The 13,082-nt window shown below is 43.4% G+C and overlaps 1 protein-coding gene and 1 long non-coding RNA gene across 4 annotated transcripts in view; one reads left to right on the forward strand and one right to left on the reverse strand.

Moving 5' to 3' along the window:
- Positions 1-13,082, forward strand: part of LOC114590649 (uncharacterized) — an 18,615-nt gene continuing 5,533 nt past the window's right edge. The window contains exons 1-2 of the long non-coding RNA XR_003705140.2: positions 1-403; positions 592-755. This is a non-coding gene — a long non-coding RNA (uncharacterized LOC114590649). The remainder of the gene's footprint in view (positions 404-591; positions 756-13,082) is intronic.
- The window catches only part of PRPSAP1 (phosphoribosyl pyrophosphate synthetase associated protein 1), a 23,334-nt gene continuing 19,383 nt past the window's right edge, over positions 9,132-13,082 (reverse strand). For all 3 annotated transcript variants that reach the window (XM_028717002.2, XM_028717003.2, XM_028717001.2), the window contains one exon: positions 9,132-13,066. In XM_028717002.2, the coding sequence (XP_028572835.1) occupies positions 12,908-13,066 (159 nt within the window). In that variant the 3' untranslated portion in view covers positions 9,132-12,907. The remainder of the gene's footprint in view (positions 13,067-13,082) is intronic.

The following is a 13,082-nucleotide window of genomic DNA, read 5'->3' on the forward strand; positions in this document are numbered from 1 at the left end:
GCTTTTTTAAAGCTCCCCTCAGCCTAAGCAGCACCCGCCCCCAGCGCAGCTCGCAGCTCGGGCGAGCGACGGACTGACGAGCAGCTCCCCGCCGAAGCTCGGAAAAGAAGCTGCCTCCGCCGCGGACAATCCGGCCCCGTTCGAATCCTTGCGTTCCATTGGTTGCCTCACAAACCTTCTCGTTCCCGGATTGGCTTCGAGAACTGCTCATGTGCTTTTGTTTACCTCGCCGGCTGCCGGCTGGTTGCGAGCCGGCGTTTGTGGTTGCTACGCAGCGGGGGCGACCGCCCTCCGCCGTTCCGGGACTCGCGGCGCCGCGCGAATTATGACTCCGCGCGCTCCTCCCCCCCCCTCGCCCTTGCTAAACAGAGAGGAATGGGCGGGAGCCGAAGGAATCGGGGAGGTTTGTTAGCCAGTTTAATATATTCCCAGTTTAATTAAGCTATTTCTTTCCCAAGAGTTTCCGAGCAGCAGATTCAAAAAGTATAAAATAAAATTTAGACGCCACACACAGAGATTTTTTTAAAGGGGGGGCGGCTGTTGGTGGCATTCGTAGATCTGTTTACATTAAACATTTAAATTACCTCGTAGGTTTTCCTGAAATAAAGGAAAAAGTGCTGAAATACTGTGCAGAACCACGTAAGCGTGATTTAGCCCTAAGGTCATCTGGTCCAACTGTTTGCCAGAAGCAAGACTCCTGCAAAAGCTCTCCTTGCAGCCAAAGGCCTTGGATGGTGGAAAGCGACGTGTCTCAGGTACGGCTTAGTTTGTACCAACCTTGTTTTCAGTGTTCAAGATACTGGGAACAGATGAACTGTGGACAGCGGAAAGGGGGGGAAATAGCTCAGTGGTGAGGAAAACAGCCTCTGTGTAGCATAGAATCGTAGAGTTTGAAGGTATCTCAAGGTTCATCTCACCAAACTCCAAATGCACTCTATTTAACGGTTAGTTTTGCATTGATTTGTGAAATCTAAATATTATTATTATTTATTAAATTTATATAGTCATTCTATTTTTATATATAGCTATAGATACAGATATAAAAACCTATGCACATTTCATGCAGATTTATGTCCAATGGGCTTGTGGCCCAGGTCTTTTAAATATTTGTGATGCCCTCTACTCCAAAGCATGTTTCCTCCAACAATGGGCAACTGCAAAGTTCCCATGCGACACTGAGTACAGCAGACTTTGTGGCCTTCTAAGTGCGGTTGGACTCCCATCAGTGCCAAGACAGCACAGGAAGAGAGTTGCAGTCCCACATCATCTGGAGGACCACAGGGTCCTTATCCCTGCAGCCCTGATCTCTCTCTTGCTCTCTCCCAAATTTCAAAGCAAATATTCACCTACAACAGTGACTTCCAACAAGCAGTAGCTGCCTGTCACATCTCAACTGAAATATCCCCATGCTTTGCCTCTCTCGCAATTGGAAGGCTCTTCTTAACATCTCACTTCCGCTGTTTAATTGCAGTTTGAGCTCCTTTGCTCCTGTCTTCTTCACAGTAGCACAAAAGAGCAACTGGTCCTTGCTTTCTCATAACTGGGATGGAGTGAAAAAAGGGGCAAAAGTGAAACAGATGTAGGACCGGGATGGGGAACTCTGGCTCTCATTAGTCCCAGGCAGCTTGGCTGAGGGCCAGAAATGATGAATTTCTATATTCTTAACAGTGTTGGCAATTTCCCTATCAACAGAGCCAAAATTTCTGTGGCAGACACTTGGGAGTAAACCACCACAGAACAGAGCTGGATGTATCTCTGAGTGAAATGCATAGGATCAGTCTACTCATGTCAGCTACTCTAGAACAATGTGAATTGACTTTGTAGGACCTAATCATGTTTTCGTGGTATGCTGACTAGTGAACAAATACCTTCATACAGTAGTTTTTTACTACTATGGTTATATTTGTAACTATGCAATTTTTTTTCATGTTCTAAGCCAACTTGAGCATGGTTTTAGCTATGGAAAGGCGGAATTCAAATAAAATGATGTATATATGTAACATCAGCTCAGAACAGCTCTCTGTGTGTACTGAAAGGTCAACTTCTCCATTTATGGAGTGCAGTCTATATTACCATGAGGACTAGCACCCTGAATCTGGAAAAAAATAGCAGATTCTTTGCAGAGTCTCTTATCTATGATTAGATGCCCTGATCATGTGATGAGAGCTGGTGGCTGTGCTCAGTTCCTCTCACCCAAGCCAATTGTATTTACAGATGAGAAAATGCCCTTAGGGACCTACTGTAGAGCAGGGGTAGCCAACACATTAGTGACCACAGCTCCAGTTCTAGCTTTGGACCTGATGGCTGGGGCTGATGAGCACCTCTAAACATCTGAAGGGCACATTGGCTACCCCTGCTTTACAGTCTGCACATGAAATTAATGCTCAACATTTGATTCATAAGTGTAAGGAATCCCGGCTGAATTCTAATACAGATCACTATGGAATTACTGTTTTAAGGTTATGCATGGGGTTGTTTATTTTTATTGCTGTTTTAATTGTGTCTTTACAAATTGCAACCCATCCTAAGACCGGCTGTTGAAGGGCAACTAAGAAATATGTAGCAGCAACAGCAACAAAGACAGCTTCTCTAAAACCATGATCAAGAATATATCTTTGCAGTATTTTCTGTTTCTCCTAAGTGTTGGGCTAGATAGCGATGCTCTACTTCTGGCCTGACTGCATTGCAGTGGAGGTGAAATGATATTCTATATATAGTTTGTAATATACCCAGGGACCACTTTTAAAGGTGCACTGCACAGATGGGCACTGTAATGCTCTCAGATCTGAGATGCAAACAGAACAAGAAACATATGGTTAAAGGAGTGTATGTCCATGTTGGTTGTGTGTGTGTGTGTGTGTGAGAGAGAGAGAGAGAGAGAGAGAGAGAGAGGTGGTCTGGATAGTGCCCAAGTGCCCTTCTCTAAACAAAGTAGGAAATTTCAAGACCCACTTACTGTGCAGGTATGGTAGGATGCTGCTGCTATATTTTTCTTGTATGTATGTGAGTGAAGCTAGATAGAAAAATCAGGATTCATTTTGGTCCATATGTGAACCCCAGTAGGTAAAACTGAATCCAGGACAAGAATCACAGACTCATGACTGTAAATAAAACAAATTAACTGGTTTGTTGATATACAATGCTCAGAACAAGAATAGCAGTAAATGTTTTAAGTCCAAATAACTGCATAAATACATAGTCCCTTGAACTATACAAGCTCTTCCGTGTAATTGACAAGCCAATTATACTATTTATACAATCATTTAAACAATAATTTATCATCAAACCCTCGTCTGCATCTCCCTGCCTAAACCTCCTCCAGTCCATCTAGTTTATGGGCCACAGCTCAGTGGTGTTATACATGCAGAAGGTCCCAGGTTAAATCCCTAATGTCTCTAGGTAGCGCTGGGAATGTCCCCTGCCTGAAACCCTGGAGAACCACTGCAGTATAAGGCAGCATCTTATGTTTCCAAGCTGTTCTTGGCATTTCACATGGAATTCATAGCTATTGATCCATTGTAGTGCATCCCCAGTTTCCCATAGGCTGGGAATAGTGAAAGAACGAAGCGGAGGCGGGGGGGGGGGGCAGTAGGCAGCCTAGCAAGAACAGCAGCAGAATTCTATACGTGTCTATTCTGATGTAAGTTCCACAGAGTTCAATAAGATTTCTCTACCCTTTTGACATGCACTGGCTTTACCTGTAAGCAAATGTTGACATTCCATGAAGCAACTACCAAGCTGCATGTACCCAGTACCCGTACATGTACAAGCTGCATGTACAGGGTACCCGTACCCTGACCCCTAAATATACAACCAATAATAAGACAGATCTGGACCATAAAGAGGGCTGATCGCCGAAGAATTGATGCTTTTGAATTATGGTGCTGGAGGAGACTCTTGAGAGTCCCAGGGACTGCAAGAAGATCAAACCTATCCATTCTTAAGGAAATCAGCCCTGAGTGCTCACTGGAACGACAGATTGTGAAGTTGAGGCTCCAATACTTTGGCCACCTCATGAGAAGAGAAGACTCCCTGGAAAAGACCCTGATGTTGGGAAAGATGGAGGGCACAAGGAGAAGGGGACGACAGAGGACGAGATGGTTGGACAGTGTTCTCGAAGCTACCAGCATGAGTTTGACCAAACTGCGGGAGGCAGTGGAAGACAGGAGTGCCTGGCGTGCCCTGGTCCATGGGGTCATGAAGAGTTAGAATAGAATAGATTCTTTATTGTCATTACACAAGTGCAACATTGCACAAGTGCAACGAAATTGGATGCCATCCCTTAAAAACAACAAAAGCAAAACAACAACAACAACCAAACAAACCACATTCCAGCCACACCCACACCAACACCCATCAAACTCCCAGGTCACACTATCGAGTTACAGCATTCAAAAAGGCCACAGCTCTTGGATAGAAACTGTTTTTCAGTCTATTTGTCCTTGACTTGATGTTTCTATATCTCCTGCCAGAAGGCAGTAGTGCAAACAGACTGTGTCCCGGGTGAGATGAATCCTGCAGGATGTTGTTTGCTTTCCTAAGACAACGGGAACCGTACAGTTCTTCCAAAGATGGGAGAGGATGACCAATAATCCTTTGGGCTGTGGTTATGACCTTCTGGAGCACCTTCCTTTCCCTAGCTGTACAACTGGAGAACCAAGCACAAATACAGTATGTAAGAATGCTCTCTATGGAGCCTCGGTAGAAGGACACCAGCAGTCTCTCACTCAGATTGTTCTTCTTCAAAAGTCTGAGGAAATAAATTCTCTGCTGGGCCTTCTTCACCAGAGCAGTGGTATTTGCGCTCCAAGTCATGCCCTGATCGATAGTTACTCCCAAAAACCTGAATTCCGCCACCCTCTCCACCCGTTGATATACAAGGGCTGAATGTCCGCCTTTTTTTTCCTGTAATCCACCACCAATTCCTTGGTCTTAGCCGTATTAAGAGCCAGATTGTTCTCTCCACACCAAACACAGAGCCGCTCCACCTCGTCCCGATAGGCGGACTCATCCCCTCCTGAAATGAGCCCTACCACCGTAGTGTCATCAGCAAACTTGATGATTTTGTTGCTGGAATAGATGGCTGTACAGTCATACGTATAGAGAGCATAGAGCAGGGGACTCAACACACAACCCTGTGGTGAGCCGGTGTTAAGGCTAAGGGCTGTGGACATATGTGACCCTACTCTAACCCTCTGAGAGCGTTCTGACAAAAAATCCAAAACCCAGAGACAGGTGGAGTTGGAGAGTCCAATCGCCTCTAGCTTGGACACCAGTCTATGGGGGAGGATAGTGTTAAAAGCAGAGCTAAAATCCACAAACAGCAGCCTCACATAACTCCCCGGCTGCTCCAGATGGGACAGAGCAGCATGGAGAGGTGATGATAGCGTCTTCTGTGGATCTATTTGCCCTGTATGCAAACTGGTAGTTGTCAAAAGTTGATGGAAGACAGGAAATAATGTGACGGCGCACCAGTTTCTCAAAACACTTCATGATGATTGGAGTCAGTCATGTCATGAAGAGTTGGACACAACTAAATGACTAAACAACAACAACAAAAGTGCAAGCCTCCTGCAGGTGGCAGCATATCACATGAAATAGGATGTAGGCAGCTAATGACAAAGCCTTGTATGAATGTCTACCTAGAAAGTATTCTGTTTGCACACTGCACACTTTCTGTGTTGTGGATGTGACCCATATCACAGTCTTCAAGTATGCCTATATCACCCAGATCAGATAAGCACCAGAAAGCAGTGTATAGGTAACAACACACGTCTCTTTTGCTTTTCTTTTGACCACAAGCAAATCTGGTCTAACTAAAGAATCACAAACATGGCTGCTGCTTAAATTTGAATTTTGTCCAGAAACATCCTCCACATTCCCCCCTCATATTTTATTCTATTTTGTTAAGAATAATATTTATAACCCAACCTTCATCTCAATGCATCCCAGGGGTGATTTAACTCCTTGATAGGTTATGCCTCACCCAACCTATGAGAGAAGTTGTCTTCGCATTTCAGCTGTTCAATATCCACTCCCCAACTGTGGCAGTCTTGAAGTGAGGCTATTGAGTGTTGAGTAAGCACAGCTAATTGGAACCAGTATGTTCAGAGGCATTGCCACTTGCCTTTGGTGACCAGATGCTGGGGACAAACAGGGAGGTGACCATTCCCAGCATGACTTGCTCTGCTCATAAGCTTCTAGAGGCACCTGGTTGGCTGCAAGTCAGAACGCTAGACTAGATGCACCTTGGCCTCATCCAGAAAAGCAATTCTTGCAGTTTTCATTTTAGTGTGTAAATACACTAGAGAGGGACATGGGTGGCGCTGTGGGTTAAACCACAGAGCCTAGGACTTGCTGATCAGGTCGGTGGTTCGAATCCCTGCCACGGGGTGAGCTCCTGTTGCTCGGTCCCAGCTCTTGCCCACCTAGCAGTTTGAAAGCACGTCAAAGTGCAAGTAGATAAATAGGTACCGCTCCGGTGGGAAGGTAAACGGCGTTTCCGTGTGCTGCTTTGGTTCGCCAGAAGCGGCTTAGTCATGTTGGCCACATGACCCGGAAGCTGTACGCCGGCTCCCTTGGCCAATAAAGCGAGAAGAGTGCCACAACCCCAGAGTCAGTCACGACTGGATCTAATGGTCAGGGGTCCCCTTTATCTTTACCTTACTCACACTAGAAACTCTTAAGAGATATAGCTGTAGATTTAAAATCATGTGTTTATAAGCTGCCTCAAGTGCTTACTTGGACGCAGACAATTCTTGGCATATACTTGGAAGAAGCACAACTGTCGACTTATTTACTGTTGTTAACAGCTCCAAAGCTGTGGGTTACAGTACAGCATCCTTTGTTTAATTCACCCTCTGCATCCTTTTTGTGTTCCTTCACTCTTCTTAGGAAAGCAGGTGGTCAGCTTCACGTACTGGAGATCTCTGCTCACTAATGATGTATATAACAAGTCAGAGGGCCACAGGTGATGTGTGTGCACTGTTTATACATAATCTGCAATTGACTCCTCATAATTGCTGGCACAACTTAATTGCTGTTTCCAGTTTAGAGATAAGTACCAGCAGCTCTTGGGATATTTTGAAGACAACAGCTGGAAAGGGAATCTGTGACCATTTTCTCTGGTCTCATTGTTATAAGAAGCCTTCATTCATAACTCCAATTACACTTTGCCGCATTGGTTGTATAAACAATTCCAGGTATGTAGGGGAAGAAATGTCACATTCTCTTTCAGTTGCTGATACTCAAAAGGGCTATTTATCCCTGGCATTGCTAAATCCAAATACTGAGTTATTAAACAAGGACCTTCAAATTACAAGAATTAAAGACCCTCTGGAATGATACTTTTATTTGCTTTTTGTTTTAACAGAATGGTTCACCCACTGCATCCTTCACAAGGTCCTTAGCTAGCAGCATCAATTCTATCATAAGCATGGATCTGAAACTCTGCAACAGATTTTCCGCCGGTAAAATAGTGGATCATTCTCCATGTCTTGTTGAAGCTGTTACTGATGTACAAGCCTAATTCAGTTATTTGGTATCACTACAAAACGCAGGAATCCCTTCTAAACCTTATACTGTATTTATATTCTATAAAACCTCAGATGGATCTTCATTTCAGGAGCAAAATTAAAACCTCACGAGTCCTACTGATCATATGATATATTCAAAAACACCTCACTTCCCAGGAGAAATTTATGCAGGGAAATGTGTAAGATTACACCTAAAAGGTGTAATTTTGCATGCGATAATTCTTTGAGGAAGGATACTCACTTAACCCCCTTTAAGCCTTCTGTTATGGGAAATTATTCCCAGGGCATGTTTAGCATTTGATTGGCACTGTTCATACACTGAAAAGGAACCTTGGTCTCTTAAGGCTCATCTGATTTCCTTTTGAGCTGTGCTTTCCAGACACGGGCACACACTTTAAAGCTCTGTGTTGTGGGGTTTTGTTTTGTTTTGTTTTTGGTCCCAGTACTTTCCTCAGGGAAACCCATATTTTATTGCTGAATCTGAGCAAATCTACAGAGAATCCAATTGCCATTTTCTCCAATTCAGCAGTAAAACAGATTTCTTCTTTGGATACATTATAAAATTTCTGCTCCAGACGGCAATCTTCACAGCTTGCACAAAGGAATAGTACACCTAGAATGTTCAAAACAGAGGCCAGAGATCCTACCATGGTGTACAGGCTAAGGTGTTTCTTTTCTGCATAGAAGCCCTGATCAAACTGCCTTCTGGTTCAACAAGGAAGAGACCAGGATCTATTAGGCAGTGCATCAGATCAGGACCAGTTTCAGCCCTGTTTCTCAAAAGCACACCAAGGTTCTTTCTGAAGTATCTAGGTTTTTTTTGTTTGTTTTGCATGTCCACAGCAAGTGGCAAAATTCCACTCTTATTTTGACAGCTCTGATTAAGAGAAGACTCTGCATGGTTATAAACATAATCAAATTTGAAAAAGATAATATGCAATGGAAGCATGCTTTTTCTGATCACGCAAGAAGGCTACTGGACATTTGCCCATTTCTCAGTTGTATGGTTTGCCTCCTCTGTGAAACTTGGATCATGTTCTGTGTGTTGTTTTGTGACCAATTGCATAGTGTGGCATGACAGAACTTCTTTTGTCTTAGAATCTCAGAAAGCTGAGGTATAAATTATACTCCCTTCTCCCATAGCTTCAGCTTGAGGTGGGCAGTTTACTTGAGACGGAGGTTGCAACTGTCTGCACTAGTAAGTGGGTTTGTTGCATCACCCTGTCACCCTAATTAAAAAGGAGCATGAAAAAAGCAAAACAGAGCAAAATGAGAATGAGGGGGATAAATGTTAAAATGTCAAAGCAGTTAAAAAACTTAAGTTATGCATCTAGAAAAAAATATTCTAAATATCTGAAAAAGAAGTGATTTCCCATTTAAAACCAAAAGCCAGCTCCCTCCAAAAGCTCTAACTTAAACTAGCAAAAATAACCTCTTCAAGTCTTCCCCAGGAGCTGGAGGTGATGGAATGGGAGAGGTTATGGGCTTTCTTTCTAAAACCTACAAGAGTAAAGGGAAAATGCTGCAACAACTGGAATATGTAAGGAAAACCCTCTAGGATTAGTGTGGACAGAAACAAAATTCAAATGCCATGTGTAACACTTTTACATCACTTTAATTCTCATTCACCATCCCTCTTGTTGTAGTCCAGGGTTTTGACATATCGATTGTCTCTGCCAAATTGCTTAGAACATTAAGGACCAATATAGTGTTCAAACAAAGCAGTATGATAATGCACAGATGAACATTTTAACCCTCCAACATGAATATAGGTGGTTTTCATCGTTGTAAAACTGGCAACAGAAATCCATCATGAATATCTGAACCGCTTGAGAGCAAAGGAGACCTCACGATGTTCGGGACTTTACCCACAACTTTACACAATGCCGCTAATACTTTAACTGTTAACATTAGAAGTTTCTCAGACAATTTTGAATCCGAGTTCATAAAAATCACAGCAATGGACGATAGTAACTTTGCTCTAATGCTCAGCATTCATAGTAAACCTATCCCAAGGTATTGCTTATGTTTAAAGCCATCTGGGAGGGCTTTTAAAAGACAGCATCTTAACAAGATGTGCATACCTAGGTAGTCGTGATGAGACAGAAAGGTAGTTAAGTTGTGTTGTGTGCATTTTTGCATACATAAATGGAGGAAACTTTACTTGCTAAACAGTTAAAAGCCTGTCCTGGACTTGCAGTTTTCTTGTCTGTAATTTAATATGGAATGATATACATTTTAAAATGCGCTTGAGCTGAAGGAAAAATATGTCGGGGAAAGGTGAAGGATGACCCCCCCCCCCCAAAAAAATGGTAAATGAAGAAGACACTCTGCATGGTAACTTTTGAAAGCCTCGCCTGTGTTTTTGATAACTCAGGCTATTAAGGGAGAGTTTCAACATTACAAGTTGTTTCCATTTTTATCAGTCTAGAAGATACTGTATGCTTGGGCTCTGTTCTTACAGCCTCTAGTGTGAATTAGAATTGCCATTTCACCCATAAGGCACTTAAACCGTGCCTGGGTGTGCCAGAATATCTGCTTGCATGGCTGGTAAAATGTCGCTGTTTTAGCATCCTGTTGCCATGGCTATTGGGACCATTTATGGTTTGGCGTCAACTCTTAGAATGTGGTTGCTGATAATTAGTTAACAAATGGGTTGTTTAGTCCATAGCAGGTTTTGTTTTCTCATCTTTCAATGCAAGTATTTGAACGCACTCTCAAGATCCTATAATCCAGGTGTAGCCAATGGGATGCACTCAATAAATTGCTGGACACCAACCTCCACCCATTGCAGCTATTCTAGCAACACCTGAAGGGTATGTTGGCTGCCCCTGTATAATCTCTATTGTAATGCAGTAAACAAAAAAAAAAATACTCCACGGTAGTAAAGCTTCTGACAGCAATTGGCTGAGCAGCTATGACACCATGGAGTGTTAACTGCTGAGGTAATGAAAGCTGACTTATTGAAAGCAAGCCCGATGCTCAGGCCAGGCAACATCTTGAGACATGAAATTTCCAGAACAGAACATAGTATACAGTATCTGTCTTCAGTTTGACTGGGAAAAGGTCCTCTGCAAGAGGCTGAGATAAGAAGAGCTGTTACGAGCCAAGGACCTAAGTGGTTTGGCTGCTACAAAGCGTGCTAAAAGGATGAGTCGCACATCCTTTCTAAGCTTCTGGTGCTTCATGTCCACAGTGGCAGTGAGTATTTGGAATTCTCACACCTCCACTGCTTTAGTCATTACACTGTAGGAGGAGCCTGTATAATCTTGTAATGGTCAGAGCCACTCTCAGTAGGAAGCTGAGGGACAGTGAGCCAAGACAAAGGTTTACTACGGGTTCAGTCGTAGACTGAAGCAAAGAGCTGGTGGAGTTGATAAAGTGGGACTTGGGGAAAACCCCTCACATGGTGATTTGAGTTGTTAAAATAACAAGGTGGCCAGGAGAGGGGGTTTTGGAAGCTGAGAAGAACTATGGCCAGAGGTGTAGAGTTTCTTAGACCTTCAATCCCTTTAAGTCCACTCTCAGGAATAAATATTTCATCAGGTGCAGTTTTTCTCCTGTTACACCATCACACGTGGTAAGGAAAAAGCTACCTTGATCTAAATCTTCCTTCAGCTGAACTGTTAAAAAGAAATAGGGTCTGGTCCTAGAAAATGTAAGGGGACAACTGGGCCCAAAGCGGGGAAGCAGGGCTAAATGGATTGGACCAGGCATAGCCACGGCAGAGCAAAGGACTGGGTCATGTTCCAGGGGCTCCCTCAAAAGGAACTGCCAGATTAGTATGGTGGGCAGCATCAGGCTTGCTTCCCTTTTTCTCCATCTCTATGATAGCTAGTAACACTGAGTGGGCTTTTGAGTAGCAGCCACCAGGCAGGCAAGCAGTGGCTGTGGCTTGCACCTAGTCATCTCTCACCCCAATTGCCCAGTCAGAGTGGAACGACAGCCTTAGGCCTCCGGTAGTTGGCAAATGCAACATTCTTGCTTTTAATCAAACAGTTATCAGAGTAAATACAATTAACACTAGCTGCTTTTGTGAGCTGTCTTGAAGGGAGTGTTTTGTTACTTAGCAGACCTTAAAGAAGTTGGTAATTTGTCATATAAGTATGCTATTCATTCTTACTAATGACCAAGCGTTCTATTGCTTAGATCAGGAATGGGGAACTTAGGGCCCTCCAGGTGTTACTGGACTACAGCTTCATCAACCCCAGCCAGCATGGCTCAATGATCAGGGAGGCTGGGAGTCATTGGACCTCAACAACCGAAAGGTACAAAGAAAAGGTTATGCTAGACAGTTGCAGGAATCTTACAGGTCAAACACTAGCACCCTAGGAGAACACAGCACAAGGGGTAGGCAGTTTCACTGTTAGCTGGAGGCTGCCATATAATGGGACTGTCTCAAACAGATTTGAATTTTGCATACCTTCTCAGTAAAATGTTTTAAGAAACACTGCACTGGGCAGCAGGCAGAATCACCCTATATGTTAATAGATAGCACTATAGAATTATCTCTTAGGGACGCAACAGATAAAAAACTGTTCTAGATTTACCATTCTGCATCAAGAGTACAGCTGTGTAAAACACACAGGAAGGTATTACATGGATGTTTCTATACTTTCTGGCCAATGTGCTTTAATTTTTGGCCATGAAGGAACACAGAATACCACCAGAAGCAAATCCCATTAGACCGTACTTAATCTTACAAATTTACTCACAAACTGTAGCAAGAGTCTTAAAATGTTATATACTCTTGTTACATGGCCAGCTAGGCAGAACTGGAACCTAGGGCTCTATAGAGGAGGAGAGGTAGCACATTCTAGTTTCTACCATGACTTTGGAACCCCTTAGCATCATGCTATGTTATTGCTGATCAAATTACCTAGACTGCAATAAAATGTACCTATGTGTAGATGATTTCACAAGAGGAAGCTCTGCTGCACCCATATTAAGAATGGCTCCAAAGGCAGTAAGAGGGCATTGCACATTCCAGCAGTGCAAGAAGAATCACACCTCCTTCCAAACAGCTTGAAGACATGCATGACTAGAGAATTTATGAAGTCAAATCTCTGTAAGCAATTGAATACACAAGATCTGCTGAACAAGAACAGAAGGCCACCACTAGTACCAGTTTTTAAAACAGACTGCAATGCCTATTTGCACCCTGATCTAGCTGGCTCCGAGGACTGTTGGCCAGTGAAACTGAAATACCTGGGCCTCACGGCATCAGTCTCTTGACACCCAGACCCATAATAATGCTTCCCCCACCCAAATAGCATCAACTTTATGGCACTGCCGATTCACACATATTTCCTTGCACATTTCTTTTCTCCCTTCTATTTAAGGAATGAGGATGTGGGAATGATAAAGAGAATCTAATCATCCATGGTAATGTTGCGGAAGAGGTAAGCCATGGATTCCCCATTGTGGATTCGGCGGATGGCTTCAGAGAGGATCAAACTGATATCCACAGTCTTTATCTTGGGACACTGCAGTTTCTGCACTTCATGAGGAACTGTATTGGTGACCACCACCTAGCAGTGCACAGGG

This window comes from Podarcis muralis, chromosome 2 (genome assembly GCF_964188315.1).
Source record: "Podarcis muralis chromosome 2, rPodMur119.hap1.1, whole genome shotgun sequence".
Classification (NCBI taxonomy): Eukaryota; Metazoa; Chordata; class Lepidosauria; order Squamata; family Lacertidae; genus Podarcis; species Podarcis muralis.